The sequence below is a fragment of the Rattus norvegicus genome, chromosome 8 (assembly GCF_036323735.1).
Source record: "Rattus norvegicus strain BN/NHsdMcwi chromosome 8, GRCr8, whole genome shotgun sequence".
NCBI lineage: Eukaryota > Metazoa > Chordata > Mammalia > Rodentia > Muridae > Rattus > Rattus norvegicus.
This window is the reverse complement of record NC_086026.1, coordinates 131294009-131311563: the sequence shown is the minus strand read 5'-3', so window position 1 is coordinate 131311563 and position 17555 is coordinate 131294009. Positions and strand designations below refer to the sequence as shown.

Genomic DNA, 17555 nt, shown 5'->3' with positions numbered 1-17555 from the left:
ATATAAATAAATAAAGACGTAAATACATACATACGATTCTTGTAAGCCTTTAAGTCTCTTTACTGCTGTCAACAGTAACCAGTGTAAGCCACCTTGTTTACTGCTGTCAACAGTAACCAGTGTAAGCCACCTTGCTGGCTGCATTAGCTCTTTACTCTGCAGAGTCACTCAACAGGTGAGGGTGCAACTGTGAGCCACGCAGCACGTGAGCAAACATGGGGGCGTGCACAGCTGTAAGAGAGAGGGAATGTATCCTGAAAAAGGAGTTTCAAGACTACTTGTGGATTCTAACCTGGCAGAATCCCATTCTGCCTCCTTTACTATTGGGGTGCAGTACCCTATGCTCTCAGAGACAACTCCTCCTTCTTTGCCCAGCCTTCTAGTTCTTTAGCCAAGGAGTTCCTGAGCACACCCAGGCAAGCTTTCTACCACCCTGGCGTCCATTTCTTTTTCCCTAGCTCAGTGCCCAGCTGAAGTCTTGACTCATCTTCATCAAACGCATGATAAAATAGGCTCAGCAGAACAGATGTTCTCCTATTGTCACTTCTTACAATGTTTTCTTTATAAGGAAAAATAAATGTTAAAGAATGTTTTAAGGACTAGAGAGGAGTAGCTGTCGGAAGATGTACTGAAGGCACCTAAAGCCCTTTCTTGATGAAGTCACCTGCTGTGCTAAGAACAGCCAGACACAGGCACGCTTGCTATTGGCTGCAGTCTTCAGCTGTTCAAAGTATAGAGAAAGAAGATACTTGGGTAGAGTCTTTCAGTGTGGATGGCCCTAGGGATGCCTGTGCAAGAGAAAGCTCCAGGAGCTGAAAGAGACAGTTACTTTAAAGAGTGAGCAGAACATGCACACAACTCCTCACAGGGAACACCTGAAGAAGTGTGGGAGAGCGAGCTGAAATGAGCCTGACAGAGCGAGGTGCTTCCATCAGTCCTTCTAGATCTGAGCTAAAGCCTTAAGATGTATCAAGTTTAAAACCTGCAGAACAATGAACTCATTATAAATTTATCAAACATATATTTATCCTAGATATCCAGTATGGTGGTGTGCTGGTAATATAGGGATGATAAAGTTTTCACTGTAAAAGAAGACTTACTAAAAGGAGAACAGGGTCACAAAAAGAAAGAGAGGACTCATACTTTAACTTGGTTGGAAGGCTCTGTACAACGAACGGGTAATGTGGGCCTGAACCTGGGGTGTGTGGGTAAGAAGGGAGGGTGTGCTGATTGCACAAATTCACCTACAGATGAACCAGAGTGTAGAGATCAGATGGTTCTGCAGATGGAGGGGAGTCCTGAGATGTGATAAAAGGAAAGAGGGAAGATCATAAAGGGTTCTGCATGGCAGAACAGGGAAGTGGGTCCTCGCTGCCAGGGAAATGTGCTCATTACTTTTTGATTCACTACTTGGCATATCGATTAATCCTGCCCATACTCCTTTTAAAGAATTCTGGGTTCCAAAGTTGAGCATAGTGATGCACTCCTTTAATTCCAGCAGATGCAGAAGCAGGCAGATATCTGTGAGTTTGAGGCTGGCCTGAACTACACAGTGAGTTCTAACCTAGTCACAGATATCTAGTGAAACCCTGTGTCAAAACCAAAACAAAACAGAAGTACAGGGATCGAAGATCAACTGTTGGCTCTGAGGCTCAGTTTGCACTGCAGTTTCACTTTTAGAACTCTTCCTCTTACAGGACTGCCCTCTCTCATGTTTGGCTTGCACTTTCTGCCATAAAATTATACTTGCTTAACGCTAAACTCCAACTCCATAAGGCCTTCTAATGGGTTCATGTAAGTCTGGAGATACCGACGACAAATCATCTAAAGGACTTTGTGTGCTGTTAAGCATCTATCCTAATGCTAGGTCATTATCAATTTCATCTATGAAGCTAAGAAAGATTCTATTGAACTAGTGACAAATTCACCACCGTGTCATGACAAATAGCTACAGACAACTGGACTGATTGACAGTGATACATTTTCCCCGACTTTATTTCCTGAAACAGTAGTTTACAAAGCTGTTCTCCTCCTTAAGAGTACAGAGCAAGCCACCAGAGTCTGAACAGAAAGCAAAGCAGACTCTTGAGGACACTGGGAATTCACAGCAGTGTGGCTCATAGCTCATAGTGTGGAAAACAGCAAATTCTGAAGCAATGCGTGTGTTTCCCCTGCGTGCTGATGAACTCTTGCACTGAGCTACACCTCCCACCTTCATATTTATTTCAGAGTTTTAAATTCAGTATAGGGTAGGTTCTGTGAACACCGGACGCAGGTTAGCACTTAGTGCTGACAGACAAATGCCCTATTCTTGAGAACTCACGATCTAGGACAATGTAATAAAGTCTATCATATAATAAAGTCTATCATATTAATGATAGGATCTTATTGAATATTTAAACGAAGAATTATGAAAAACCATCTAATACATGAAATCCTGAAGAATACAGATGAATTACCTTTTTTCTGGTTTCAGTGTGTTTTCATTATTTGCCAGATAGCTAGTTAGTTCTGGGTCATTGGGACAATCTTTAAATAACACTCAGCTGAGACCAGAACTGTCTTCTACAAAACACTCCACAGAGCCACAGACATAATGCTTGTCTGAGAACTCTTTAATACTTTACCCTTAAACCCCTTAGCCTGAGCAAGGTCCAACATCTTCTTCCCCCTCCTCCTCCACCTCCTCCACCTCCTCTTCCCCCTTCACCTCCTCTTCTTCCCCCCCTCTCCCTCCCCCTCCACTGCCTCGCCCTCTTCTTTCTTCTTCCATCTCTGTCCACTTTCCTCTGGACTGCTCAGCTAGCACCTGAGTGACAATTCCCACCCTCATGACCACCCCTCACATCTGCCCTCACGTCTGCCCCATCAACAAATCATCACCCAAATCTCCATCTCCCTCTAGCATATTTGCAGAAGGAAACCCAGGCAATGGGATATATGTAAGAGGTGATGTATCTATTGGTCATGAATATACACAGGTACCACAGCTAGACTCTGCCCACACACACCCGTGCCACAGCTGCACACTTCTCCCCCTTTCTGCTAACTTCCTCTTCACCTTGGGGGAGTGTGGCTAGATGACATGGCCTCCTGCATCAGAGCAGGTAATACATGGAAGGTTCAGTGACAGTGGACAGCAAAGGATAATTTTCTAAGTCACGGCCAGTCACTGGCTTCTTTGGATAAAATTGCTGATAACAGAATGGGACTGGCTTTAAGGAGTCTACTCTTAAAAAATGAAAAAGAAGAAGAAAAACAAAGTGTAAGGCTTGGCTGGGCATGGTTGGTTGGGCCTTGAATCCCAGAAGGTAAGAGACAGGCAGACTTCTGTGAGTTCAAAGCCAGGCTGGTCTACATAGGGAATTCTAGGCCAGCCAGGGCTACACAGGCTGTTAGCCTGCCTCAGAAAACAAACAAATAAAACAAAAAATATAGGATTATGCAAAATTACCAAAATGATATGTTGAAATATATAATGCTAATATTTTGATAAACCATCTCTCCTTTTACTTTATAAATACATTCTATAAAAATGGGCTCACATAGGGCATAGTGCTTTACAAACAGTTTTCTATACTTAAAGTTATCAAAACACTAATGGCAGTTTACTAAAAAAGTATGCCAAATATTCCATATCTATTTTCTGTTGCTGTTGCTTTTTGAGACAGGGTTTCACTATATAGCTCTGGCTGCCCTGGGAACTCAACTATGGCCTCAAACCAAGCTGCTCTCAAAGTAAAAGAGATCCTCCTGCCTCTGTCTCCCAAATGCCGAGAGTAAAAGAAAGCACTACACACCCTACTCATATCTAACTTTTATAATTTAAAAATATTCTCTTCAATTATCTATTCAAGATGATATTTTATTAAGGTATCTGTCTGTCTGTTTATTTTTGAGATAGGGATTCACTGTGTATCTCAGACTGGCCTGCCTTGATCTGTCCATGCTCGTAACTATTTCCTACCTACTTCCCAAAGTTTGATATGATAGCCATGTGCCATTACCCCTGCTGTGTTTTTCTGTAAGTATGGATTATTAAACTTAATTACCTCTGAACTCTACACATAGACTGCAAATGTTCAATGTGTAAAAAACTGATTTTAAAAGCTTAAATCTTATGCATGTATCTGGTATTAAACAATAACAAAAAGTGGAAGTTTCTAAGAAACTTGAAATATATTTCCTCAAATATTTTACTAAAATTTCTTTTCCTGCAAAACAGAACATCATTTAAACAGCAACTATATGAGGCTATTTAAATAAAACCTTTTACTTACGTGAGGGTTGTTTCCACTCTTGAGACATGTTCAAGGTCTTCGTCAGGGTCCTTGAACCCAGTAAAGGAATAATAGGACCTATGCCATTTGATGGGTCTGTCAGGCATCCCTGTAGCTTCCTTGAGAGGCTGGGAATGCACATTAGTGTTCAAGCTTTGGACGTGTTCAACAGGCAAACTGCAGGAGTTGAGAATATATAATACTGTGCTTAGCAGATCGCTGCTGTGCAAAGTAAATCTGACTGCTCGGAATCCTAGAGAATATAATTCCCCCAGACAATTAATACAGATGATTACTTGTTTTAGCTTAGAATCACTTTTCATGAAACAATTATAAAATTAGAATCTTTAAAAGCATTTCATTATCCACTAAACTCTCCCCATTGGGAAATCGTCAGCAAACGAAAAAACTTCCTCTTCTAAACTCTACAGCAGAATTTTCATTTCCATGGATTTCCTTTTGGTTTGCACCAGGAAGTAGGTGCCACTCCATCCAAGGGCATGGAGATGATTTTCAGTTCTACCTGTGGTGAATCTTGTCACTAAAGAGAAGAGAGTGTTACCATATCCATCGTAAAGACTCTAGCAGGGAGCAGGGTACTGGGGATACCTGCATTGCTAGGGCAGGCTAGGGGAGGCTCAGGCTCTGCATGGTGTTGGTGCTCACAGAGATGGCTCAGCAGTTAAGAGCACTGGCTGTTCTTCTAAATGTCCTGAGTTCAATTCCCAGCAACCACATGGTGGCTCACAACCATCTGTAATGAGATCTGATGCCCTCTTCTGGTGTGTCTGAAAACAGCTATTATATACATAAAATTAAATCTTTTAAAAAATGTTTTAAATGATGTGTGTGTGTGTGTGTGTGTGTGTGTGTGTGTGTGTGTGTGTGTATGCATGTGTACCACATGTATGCCTGGTGCCCAAAGAGGCTAGAAGGGGCTGTAAGATCCCCTTGGAACTAGAGTTGCAGATGGTTGTGAATTACCATATGGGTTCTTGGAATTGAACCCAGGTCCTCTGGAAGAACAGTTAGTGTTCTTAACTACTGAACCATCTCTCCAGGATCAACCCTCAAAATTTAAAAGAAGCTTGGAAATTACACAAGGGAGCACCCAATGTAGTGCAGTGGCAGGCTTCTTGCCTAGAACGCATGAGGTCCTAGGTTTGATTCACAGCCCTGACAGAAAATTAAATTCTGTTAAGTATTATTATTACTATTAGTTAAAATTTAGACAAGTTCTCACTATGTAACCCTGGCCGCAAACTCACAGACACTGCTGGCTTCTGCCTTCTGAGTGATGGGATTAAACTATGCTATCATTTTGGGCTACAAAACTTTATTAGCACACTCTCACTGTAACGTTTCACATACACATGAGTAAAAGTCTGTTAACAGGCATATAATCTCATACCTTTACTAGAAATAACCACTGTTAACTCTTGGTACAGTCTTCCAACAACATGTGTTAATCATGTAGCTAACCACACAATGTGGATATTTACAATTAAATTAATTAAACAATTAAAACTAAGCTGGGCATGGTGGTACAGGCATGTAACCCCAGCTCTTGTGGGAGCGGGAGGCAGATAAATAGGACATCAAGGTTATTCTTGGCTACAAGGTGAGTTTGAGGCCAGTTTGGGGTAAGATTTTTTTTTCTCAAAACAATAGCAACCTCTCAAACCCACCATCACAGTCACCATAGAAACATTTAAATAAAACTTAAAATCTATTCCTTGGTCACATGAGCAACCTTTCACGTACTCAGAGTCACATGACTAGTGCTAGCCATCCTTGAGGGTTCATCTGTGGAACACTTGCTTCCCTGGTACAAGCTCTCTTAGATAGTGCGGGTCTGAACCTTTCCTGTATTCTTCTCTGAACTGTATTACCACACACACGCTACTGCTGTCATGTTTCTACACATGTATATTTGCAGACACCACATACATGCTGATGCTATCATGTCTACACATACGTATATTTATAGATACACACTCACTCGTCTTAAATTGTTCCTGTTAGTAATGATGGTACCACTATGGATCTGTTGTTTTGAACCTTTGGCACCTAACTTGGTGGACCAGCCTGGCTTCTTGTTACAAGGTCTAAAGAAGTTCATTCTTGTTTTCTATAAAACTTAGGTTTGACTATGTCTTGATATATTTTCTAGAATTTAGTTTGTTCCACACCCCATACACTGACTATACCCTGACCTTCAACCTGGTAAGATGTTCTGCCAAATAATTTTGACATGTTCAGCCAATGTCCTACATGACTACAAATCCCCTAGCCCTTGGAAAGTCACAGCCCCACTGTCTCCCACCTCCCACCCTGTCTCGGATATTCAATACTATTTTCTCAAACCCTGTTTTAGGAAGATAGCCCTGTCTGACAGAAAACAACACTTGGATTGGTGGTTTTTCTCTCATTCGGTAGGATCAACACCTTCCACATCTACACATAGAAATGAACCTATTTTTTTCAGCAGCTACATGCTAGTCACTTTAACAACTCGACATATTTATCACTTCCAGTAGTGATGGGCTAGAAAGTAATTTCCAGTATTCTATGTGAGAGTGAAATGTGCTTTGCTCGCCTGCCTCTCCTTCTGGTTGGTGTTGGTGTGTGTACCTTCACGTCTGTATGGTCATGTTTGTGAAGGTCAATGCCAACCTTGGTATTGCTCGACACAGACCGACTTGTTTTGAGGGATCTGGGTAACCCCTTAGGTGAAATTGGTTCACTCCTGGGTTCCAGGGATCCTCCTGTTACAACCCCCTCCCTGCCAGTGTTGGGATTGCATGGCAGGCTGTCACAGTTGGCTGGTTTATGTAGGTGCTGGTATCTGAGATCAGGTCTTTTTTTTTTTTTTTAAAGAATTAATTTATTTATTTTATGTATTTGAGTATACCCAAGCTGTCTTCAGACACACCAGAAGAGGGCATCAGATCCCACTACAGATGGTTGTGAGCCACCATGTGGTTGTTAGGATTTGAACTCAGGACCTCTGGAAGAGCAGTCAGTGCTCTTAACCGCTGAGTCATCTCTCCAACGAGATCAGGTCTTTATTCTCGTATTCTTGTTTACTCTTGAACTATCTTCTCAACCCTCCTGAGATGTGAATTCTTAGTAAGAGCCAGAGCTTAACTCCTTTTTGCAGATATACTCTGTTCGACAAACATACACAATACAGAACGTGTAAGACGTTTTTCTTAATAGGATCGTCTTGAGGACTATTGGCAAGAGAAAAGAAATAGTTAAACTTTTTCCCTTGAAGGCCAGAAGAAGCAGCTCAGACTTAAAGTAGCTAATTTAATAGCCTAACAGGAACACACCCAGCACTCAGGAGGCAGAAGCCAGGGGACTCTCTGTGAGGGTCAACTTGGTTGACATAAGCTCTGGCTTTAAAAAAGCAGGGTTGGGTGACAGGTGGTTCTGCACTTGTTCTTGCAGAGATGTGAGACTCAATTCCAGCACCCACATGGTGGCTCACAGCAATCTTCAGTTTCAGTTCCAGGGGATCTGATGTCCTTCTGATCTCGGGCACCAAGCATGCCTATGATATACAGACATACAAGCAGGCAAAATACTCAACTAAAAAAACGGTTACGTCTAGCTGAGCATAGGGCACATTCCCTCAATCTCAGCACTCAGGAGGCAAAGGCAGGTGGATCTTTTGAATTTGAGGCTAGCCAAGTGAATTCCAGGACTACAAAGTGAACTCCAGGACAGTCAAGGCTGTTACACACAGAAACCCTGTCTTGAAAAACAAAAACAAAAAATATTAAATCTAAAAAAAAATTTAAACTAAGTCAAGGACTAAACTGTACTTTCCATGTTAATTCATCAATTCATTGATTATTGTCTCTGTCACACAGGCTGTTATCCAGTGTGACAGGATTCCTTAGGATTCCTTTTGGGAGCAGCAGTTTTGCTGTTTTGGGTGAGATCATTCCAAGGTACACTGCAGACGTCTCTGTGGGGCTGGTGATGTCGTTCATTCGTAAAGCACTGGCTAATTAATGTCTATGAGACCCTCAGTGCTATCCCCAGAACTAAAAAGAAAGTCTGAATTTACTTAGCCAGCCACAGCATCAAGAAACTTTTCTTTTTTTGTGAGACAAGGTCTTACTATGTAGCTCTGGTCTGTAATTCACTCTGTAGCCCAGGCTGGCCTTAAACTCAACAGATCCTTCCGCTCTTGCCCCACCACACCTGGCCTGCAGAAGCACTCTTACTATGTGCAGATCACATCAATGTGGAAGGCTCACCAGCAGACAGAGCAGCTGGTCATCTCCACTCGCTCCTTACGTCTATCTGAGCTACAGTCCATTTGTAAGGGAGATAAACTGCTTTCTTCTGGTATAAGAGTGCTTTACTGTACCTTAATTTCTGCCTTCTCCTGTTCTTGTTGGTGAGCAGTTCTCAGTTAACCATTAGCTGACAGTGGAGGACTTCTGGACCTTGCTCGGCCAAGGCTGGCTACAGCTACTTGTTTAAGTGTTAATTCAGAGAAATTCTTACTGAATCCTATCTTGTTTTAATGCTTACTCTGATAATAAAGTTCACTTCCACTTGGACCACCAAAAGAACCCAGAGCTGGAAAAATGATTAGGTTCTTAAGAATGCAATGTATTTCCATGAAAGCCCTAACAAAGCAATAGAGAGAAGGATGTAAGTTGAGAGCAAGGTCAGGAAAAGGCCGTGTGGAAATGGGGGGGTGGGAGGAGCATCGGGGGTTTCCAATGTCCACAAAGTCATCCACGTATGAGACTGACAAAGAATGGAAGCAGCGATCTCCTAGTAATGTCAAGCTATTGATGAAAATTCAGTGATGAAGAACAATAATTTAATTTTAATTTTATAACTGTTAGGTCCAAAATGGTCCTCAGAAATAGTAGTGCTGGTGACAATGTCCCAAACAGAAGGACTCTGACCAGGTATCTGGTTCACTGGTTACCTGAACAGTGTGCATCAGCTCAGACCCCGCCCGCGGACCGACTGAAGCACTCTTGCTCTTCCATCACCTGGACTGTCTTTGGGCCACACACCATCACGGATAAATTAGAACTCACTATGTAACCAGGCTGGCCTCAAACTCACAGAGATCGCCTGCTCTGCCTCCCTAGTGCTGGGATTAAAGGTGTGCACCTCGCCGACACTTGACTGGAATACTTTGGGAAACAATGGTTTAAACACACAAAAATGACTTGCTCAAATGCATCCAGCTAGGAACAGAATCTAATTCTAGAAAAACAACTATGACAGTTTTCAGTAATCAAGACTCAAATCCAAAGGTATTCTGGCAATGTCAGAATTAACTAACACATTTCACATGACGCAGGCAGGGACACAACAGAAATAAATAACATACCGGTAGTACTGACAGGCTCCTGTCCTTCAGAGGAATTCTGCGCTGTTTTTTCTCTTATATAAAATGTAAGCTGAGTTGGTTTCAGAGACTTGAAGCCTGGTTTCTGGAGATTTTCTAAATAGACACTTAATCTCTTAAGAGAATTTTCATTGACTTCCTGGAAAAAATATGAAGGGCATTTATTTACATGTGAGTAAAGAAAGAAGAAATTATATGTGGTCTTTAGATATACTGAATATAATAAGTAATTTACTGTTAAAAATGTTGAGGGAACCTAGTCTGGTGGTTTAAGCCTTTAATCCCAGCACTTGGAGGCAGAAGCAGGCAGGTCTCAGTGAATTCCAGACCACTGTTTGTTTCGTGAAATAATAAAAAAGCCCCCATGCTACCCACAGCCCGGCCTGTTCTCATCTGGGCACAATCTCTGACCCGGAGCTCCAAAATCTCTCCACCCTATGGTGGGTCACTGCCACGCCAGCCCCACACATCCAAATTCATTCACACGGTTGGCTAGCTGGGGTGCACTTCTCCCAAAACCACACTTTAGAACCCAGCTGAGTCGCTGTGTGAAGGAAAACACCACACAATCTTCGTTTAGAATTAACAGGTAACACAATCGCTGGGCTCAGCAACTAGCACCCTAATGTTGTAAGCCATTCTAAGTTAAACTCCTCCAGTGGCGAATCCTGCCTCTTCTTGTCCCCCCTCTAGGACCGGAAGTCCTGCTTACTCCTCGCCCAGTGATTGGTCCCCTGAAATCTTTATTCATTAGGGGAAGGTTCTGCCACAACTGTTTCCAAACAAACAAAAATAGCTAAACCGTGACAAGCTGTTTTTTTTTTTTTTTAAAGTGAGCTGGAAAGATGGCTTAATGGTCAGAGCACTGACTGCTCTTGCACGGAACCTGGGTTCAGTTTCTAGTACCCATGTGTCAGCTCATACATAAGTGCTTCCAACCACAGCTCCAGGGGATTCAATGCCCTTCTCTGGCCTCCATGGGCACATCATGTATTCACTCACCCAAACAAAGACACAGACATATACACATTCACAGACTGTTTGGTAAAAGGAAAGATTAGCTCCACAGTACACAGTGTATAGTGGATAAACGATGATGGCGAGACACAGAACTTGTAATCACAATCATGTGAGCATCAGGGTAAAAAGCGGTTAAAGTCCTTCATCATGTCTGGGTAAAACCAGCTTAGCTATGGCTGCGATCCCAAAGCAACAAACTAGTGATTATATAATTAGATTCATTAGATCTAATAATACCTCCATGACAGACCTCTGAGATGCATTTTTGTAAAAACAGAGTAACTAAGAAAATGCCCATATATATGTAGTAAACAGAGCCACAAGGCAAATAACCAGATAGGAGGAAATCCAGGGTATTTTTTAGTAAAGGTTAGGATGTGCTCTTTGATACATATAACAACATTATCTTCTTGATTACTGCAGTAATACAGTCCCCAGAGGAGGAGAAGCATAAAGAGGGGATACAGATAAACAGACATGAAGAGATGCCAAGGTCAGTTATTGTAGGAGAAATATTGTTGGTGACAAATGGCAGGGACAGTAACTGCTTCTTTAATTCTATTTTAAAGGTGTATGGATGTGTTGTGTGCATGCTACAGCAGATGTGTGGAGGTTAGAGAAAAATTTCCTGGAGTCTGTTCTTTCCATTATGTGGATTCTAGGGACTGAACTCAGGCTGACCACCTTGGCAGTAAATGCCTTTCCTGGCTGAGCTAAGTGGTTTGCCTTATTATTTTTCCAAGTATTTCTATTAAGCTCAGGATAGCCTTGAACTTGAATTTAAAGTCTATTTGCCTACATCTTCAAAGCTACTTTTGAGGTTTTTATTTTTGACAGAAGAAACAGTGGAAGGGCCTCACGGGAGTCAATATACACAATGATCTGTAGAAAACAAACAGGAATGGGGGCAAAGGAAATCCGGACCAGACCGAGATTTTAACGCGAACTTTAATCTGTGAATTTTGAAATCTATTAATAGCCCACAGTTTAAAATTACAGTACCAAAAGGAAAAGAACCACACCAGTGGGTGCCAGTGTGAAATCCTGGACTTGGAGTAGGATGCTACAAGCATTTGGAGCCTTGACTGTCCTCAGCAGAAGGCAAGGTTTTGGTGAGCCAGAGCTGCGTGGTAACGGCCAGAAGAGTGAGAAGACTTTATGGGCCTGCATTCACTGACAAAGGACAAATAATAGACCTAATAAATAAGGGGTCAGACACCTCCGGATGAAAACAGATACAGAGAAAATACTGATGGGTAAGGAGAGTAGAAGCTGTCAGTGGCCTGGGACAGACTCTCTGAGACGTGGAGGTAAGCCATCTCTGAGGAGGACAGTCCAAAATGGGGGAGCAGTGAGCACAAAGGCTTGGCAAAGGGTGAGTGTGCAGAGTACAGTGGCTGAGGGAGGGAAGGCACAAGACCAGCCCAGAGACACCCAGTGAGTGAGTCTCCAAGACCACACTGAGGTTCAATGGCTGGCAGTGGACAGCTAGTTGTACAGCTTGCTCTTGTTTGCTCCGGTGTAGACTACGGCCTGGTCTTCATCCCTAGTAGTGAAGTGCAGCAGTGTTCAAGGTGTGCTGCACACCACTACCAGGCAGGGATATTCACTTGAGCCTGGTGCCCAGGCTTTATTATTTCAGGTCAAATCAGGGATCAATGTTAATTAACAACAAAAGGACCAGTGAGGTAACTCTAATGCACTTTTCAAATTATCTAATACTAAAAAATATTGATGGTTCTGAGTTTGCCCCAGGACTTTTGCCAGTTTGTATCCCCTGAGCACAATACAGGTAGCACAAGTTCAGTAGCCCCCAGCATGCAGGGAAGCCTCCGGGCACTGGAAATCTGCCTAGGATATCCTTACAAGAAAGGCTCCATCAGCTGAAGAAAGGCGTTTTTCTCTTAAGCCTTTTATTTTAATCCAAAAACTCGTACAGAAACGTGATTATTATACTCTTCGATTTATGTGGTGACTTTATTGTTTATATAAATAATGACAGCTTTGAATAAACAATGGTTTCAACTGCTATATCACAAACATTCACTAAATTTACTAATATGGAAACTTTATTATTTTTCAAGTTAGTACTGCTTCAATGTCAACCATTATCATGATAGAATAATCCAGATTTACAGGACTTTCTGAAATATATTGATTGAGAGGTAAATCAACTAGACATAGACAGTAAGTTAAAAAAATAAGTGTTTACCCTTTCCCTGGGGTGCTGTCCAAAGAAATCAGGATGAACTGCAAAGTAGAAAGGCCTCAAGGCATTGATGGCTTCTGCCCCTGATAAAGCTCGAGAGTAGTGAAGCCAAGGAGGGAGGACCTTCCTCAGGCAGAACCTATCAGAGACATAGGGATTATTCTCTATGATGTACATACTCCCAACGATCATCACCACACAGGAGGTACAGCCAATCTAAAAGTACCATGCAGGGGCAAACCAGAGTCACAAGGTAGACACTCATTTGCTGCAATCTGTCAGGTTTCTAGATAGTGGTTCTAGTTCTTTACTGCGGCATGAGTGGTAGTGGCAATGAAAGCAGAACTTCTCTCCCTGTCACTCTAAGAGCTGGCTTCACTGCAGATGATACTTTTCTTTTTGAAGTTCTGTTTTGTTTTCCTTAATTCCCATCAGTGTACTTTTCCAGTGCAGTGGAGAATACCCCGGGGACCTCAGTATTAAGAGGAAGATGTCCTTCAGTTTTCCTCATTACCTGACTGTTAACAGAACTCTAATCAGACAACTCGACATTCCTATTCTTAAATCATGTTTGGAATGTTCTTAAAGTACTGTTTATTTTTGTCAATGAAAATACTGCTACAGTATTTTAGTCCAAAGGAGCAATTCCACAGTTCCTATCTTTGGATATTGCAATTTACATTTCCGTTTAATTATCTTAAACAGACGTGTCTAAGTGTTGGGCACACTTTGTAACCTGTCAGGCAAGCTGAGTCTCTGGAAATGTTTTAAGTCTGGTACAGTGACAGAGATTCTAGAACTAACTTGAAGACTTCTTTTTTTAAAGATTGTTTTTCTTTATGTGTGTTTATGTGACTGAATGTCAAATGTGCACAGGTATCTGTGGAGGCCAGAGGGGTTCACTGGATGCATATGAGCAATTTTGAGCGGCCTGATGTGGGTGCTGGGAACCAAACTCAGAACCTCTGTAAGAACAGTATGAGCTTTGAGCCTGAGCCATCCTTCCAGCCTATACAAGATTTAACTGTCTGGGAAACACCAGTATATTTTCAGGTTACCTTGTTTTATTTTGCATGTATTCGAACCTTTTATAAAGTTAGTTTACAGGTGGTCCAGTAAGGGAGATCGAATAATAAGGCAGCTAGTGAGATTGCTCAGCTGGTAAAGGGCTATGTAAGTACGAAAACCTGGGTCTGATCCCAGCCAGTGATGCACAATAAGAACCTGTCTCTGACAGACAGATGGACAGCAAGGAAGGCAGTTCAGCCCTTATTCATCTCCTCTCCAAACTGCTGGGATCCCCACCTTCGCACTGCTATTTTTGATTCTGTGGCATAATGTCCTTTCTCAATGCTGCCAAAGCACAAAACCCCAACGAGGTCACCACTTACACCTGCTCTCAAGTGAGCCTGGCAGCTTCTCCCGAAATCAGTCCTGTCTACCAGACTGCCATTGCTGCCGCATTAGCCTCCTCACTAGCCTGCTTGTCTGTCTTTTCCCAAACAATACTACATGTCATTCATTTTTTTTTCTTTTTAAAACTTATTTTAAAAAAACTTAAAAAAAATAAAACAAAACAAGCCCAAAAAACCCTTTGTACTGATTCTTTGGGAGTTCCACATCACGCATCCCAATCTCACTCATCCCCATCCCTTCATAACTGCTCTTTGCCCTTACAACCCCCCCTCCAAGGGAATAAAATTAGAATTAAAAAAAAATCTCACTGTGGAAGCTGCAATGTGTCACACACTATATACCCTGTTGTTTACACATCTTTACTTGCACATGTTCATTGCAATGAGTCACCGGCCGCTGGCTTCTGCTGTACTATCTATAATGAATCCTCACTGGGATTCCTCTTGGATATCCCGTTTTTCGCCCTGTGTCATGAGATCCTGTAGCCTTGGCTCTTTCACATGCACTAGCAGATCATGGATCAGGTAGATGTTGGGGTGGACCAACTCAGAGCCCTGGATCTGGACCTGGGAGATAACTGAGTTGGTGTCCCACAAGCTCACCTGCTGCCACATCACCAGGGTGAGCTCTCTAGGACTGCTCTGGCTAGCTCATCTAATGCTGCATCAAGCAAGGGGCAGGGCCAGCTTGCCTGCTCTTACCTGTGCCTTAGCCACCAGAGCCAGTTCTACTTGCTGCCTAGGTGAGGTGCAGGGCCCACTCTCCTGAATGCTGCAGTCAGTGAGGGACAGGGCCAGCACTCCCATTCTTAGGACCGCAGGGCTAGCTCACCCACCCACTGCAGACAGAGAGAGGCAGGAGGTGCTACCCCAGTACAGATGAGTGATGGGACCAGCTGTCCCTTGTTTGTCTGGCTCCACCCCTAATCAAGGTCATCGCTACTGTGCTGCCCAGTCGGGTGCAGAGTCAGGGTGGGGTGGGACAGGGCAATTGTATTTCTTATACAAACAGTTTGGATGGCTTCCATAGTTCCTACAAGGCAAACATTTTTGAGTCTTTAATCGATCCTTTTTAACTTGCTCTCAAGTAACTCCTCATAAAAACTTGTAGTCAAGTGTGGAGGCAGAAGTCTCTAACTCCAGTGGGGTGGAGGGCGAAGGATCAGGAATACGAGACTAGCCATGGCTACATGATGAATTTGAGGCAAGCCTGGGCTATGAGACTCTGTCTCATCATCTCTTCCACAGACCCCTCAGCCAGGCCTCAACGATCTCCCTTAGTCTTCTCATTTACGTGATTTATAAACCCACAAACTTCCTCTGTGTCACAAACTTCCACCTATGCTGCACATCCATTATGCACCAGGAGGAGGAATTTGTATAATTATTATAGTAATTTTCTTTTAAACTCTAAAGCATTAAAATGTGTACTCTGCAGTTTGGGAACATAATTCCATTCTGGGAGAGGTTTAATTTACTTTTTTCTCTTCACGTTTCATACAGAACTATTCTGCCAGGATCTGAAGTCTCTTGCTTTGCAGGGAGAGCCTCAGTTTGGCTACTCATATTAGTTTTCTCTTTGTTCCTGCCTAAAACCAAATAATGATATTGTTTTGAGATTTGAAAAACAAGTTGAAATTAGCTCGATACATAACAGGGCGGACCTCTAAACAAACAGAGCGGACCACAGGGCTTACCTCCTCCAAGGCCTCAGGTGGCAAAACATTTCCGAAAAAGCACGCCAGCTTCCAAGCATCCATCAACTGCCTAATGGATGAAGTGGACAGAAGAACTGAACAGGTGAGAGGTTAAAAACGTACTGCCGTCATGTTACTGTCCTCAAAGTGAGATGCCTAAGGATTAACTTAAGAAGATGTTTAACAGCTACGTGTGTGAGGGTGTGGTTAAAATGCCCTGCAACATAAGAAGAGTTTATTTGGGCTTAGTTCCAGGAGGGGGGCTGGGATACAGTCCGTGTGTGTGTGTGTGTGTGTGTGTGTGTGTGTAAGACACAGCATTAGGCAGGGAAGGCACGATGGCAGGAGAGATGGACTATAAACTGTCAAGGCTGCCCCTGTGATATCCTTCTTTCAACTCTTTAACCTTCCGTAACCTTCTCGAAGAGTGCCACCAGCTCTTTTGTTCTGTGACTAAAAGGGCTTCTATGTTAGAATATATCATTCAGGGAAACCTGAATCCATCTTCCCAGACTATAGTCATTCATATTTGATATGTAATATAAACACTTTCTATAATTACTACCTTTGTGTGAAGGGAGATGTTTTCTGTTAGCACCCTTAACTGCATACGAAAACCTTTCCTTAATAAGTTCTAACCTGTCTTCATACTGTTTTAACCTGAAAAAAATTTTTTTCTGGAGTGTAAATCAAGATCTCAGCTTCAACTAAGCAAAAATCCCTGAAAGAATTCAGTCTGTACAGCCAATGGCAAGGGGCTGTCTCTTCCATTGCTGCAGTCAGCTACACAGAGAATCAGACTCTCGGAGGACTGAAGACACACTGCTTCAGAACATGGGCAGGTTCTGGGCAGCGCTAGTGACGCTGACTCTAACAGGCTACCGTGGTGTGTCAACTGCAGGAGTTCTGTCTGCAGACCAATTCTCATGACTCCTACCAGTACTCCACAGAATATACTGCCCTTCCATTTAGAGAAAACCTCAGGCATGCTACAGATGGACAAGAGACACTCCTCACCCTCTCATCAGACTCAGATGGCATTACACGTCCTTAATTTACCACTTCACCAATGCTTCTGTGTTAGGTCCAGGGTAAAACACTGAGGATACAGCATTAAGACAACTGTTGTTTTTCACTAAACTTAGTCTATGAGGAAAGGGTAGAGAAGCAGGACACAGACACAAGCAGGTGACCAACAAGACAGCAGCAATGATTTGGACTTGCAGGGTAACGGGAGACTTCCCCGGGGATACACAGGGTAGGGAGGACATCCTGGAAAGCCTTGTCCTAAAGAAATGGTCTACCGTGTGGACAGAAGGTAGATATGGAAGGATAAAATTCATTTACAAGCCAGTGTAGATGACTACCTGAGTCTACTTAATAGTGATATTATTTTCTGTTCCATTCCTTCCTTCCCTTGGTCTGCAACCCTCTATGTAGCTCAGGAGAGCCTGGAACTTGCTATGTAGATCTAACAGCCTCTGTTCATTACTTTTGACAAGCACAGAAATCATCAAATAGAGGTCTTCAAGAGTGAGC

General features: G+C 42.7%; 1 protein-coding gene across 14 annotated transcripts in view; it reads right to left on the bottom strand.

Annotated features, from left to right (window-relative positions):
• Positions 1 to 17555, bottom strand: part of Tcaim (T cell activation inhibitor, mitochondrial) — a 31283-nt gene that overhangs the window by 11994 nt on the left and 1734 nt on the right. For 5 of the 14 annotated variants that reach the window (XM_008766723.4, XM_008766718.4, XM_008766720.2 and 2 more), the window contains exons 2-4: positions 16017 to 16086; positions 9658 to 9814; positions 4281 to 4533 (exon numbers count right to left, since the gene is read on the bottom strand). In XM_008766723.4, coding sequence (XP_008764945.1) covers positions 4281 to 4533; positions 9658 to 9814; positions 16017 to 16079 — 473 coding nt within the window. In that variant the 5' untranslated portion in view covers positions 16080 to 16086. Of the gene's footprint in view, positions 1 to 4280; positions 4534 to 9657; positions 9815 to 12907; positions 13121 to 16016; positions 16112 to 17555 lie in introns of those variants that run through there. The other 9 variants (NM_001110838.1, XM_039081817.2, XM_006244194.4 and 6 more) reach the window with 6 other exon arrangements.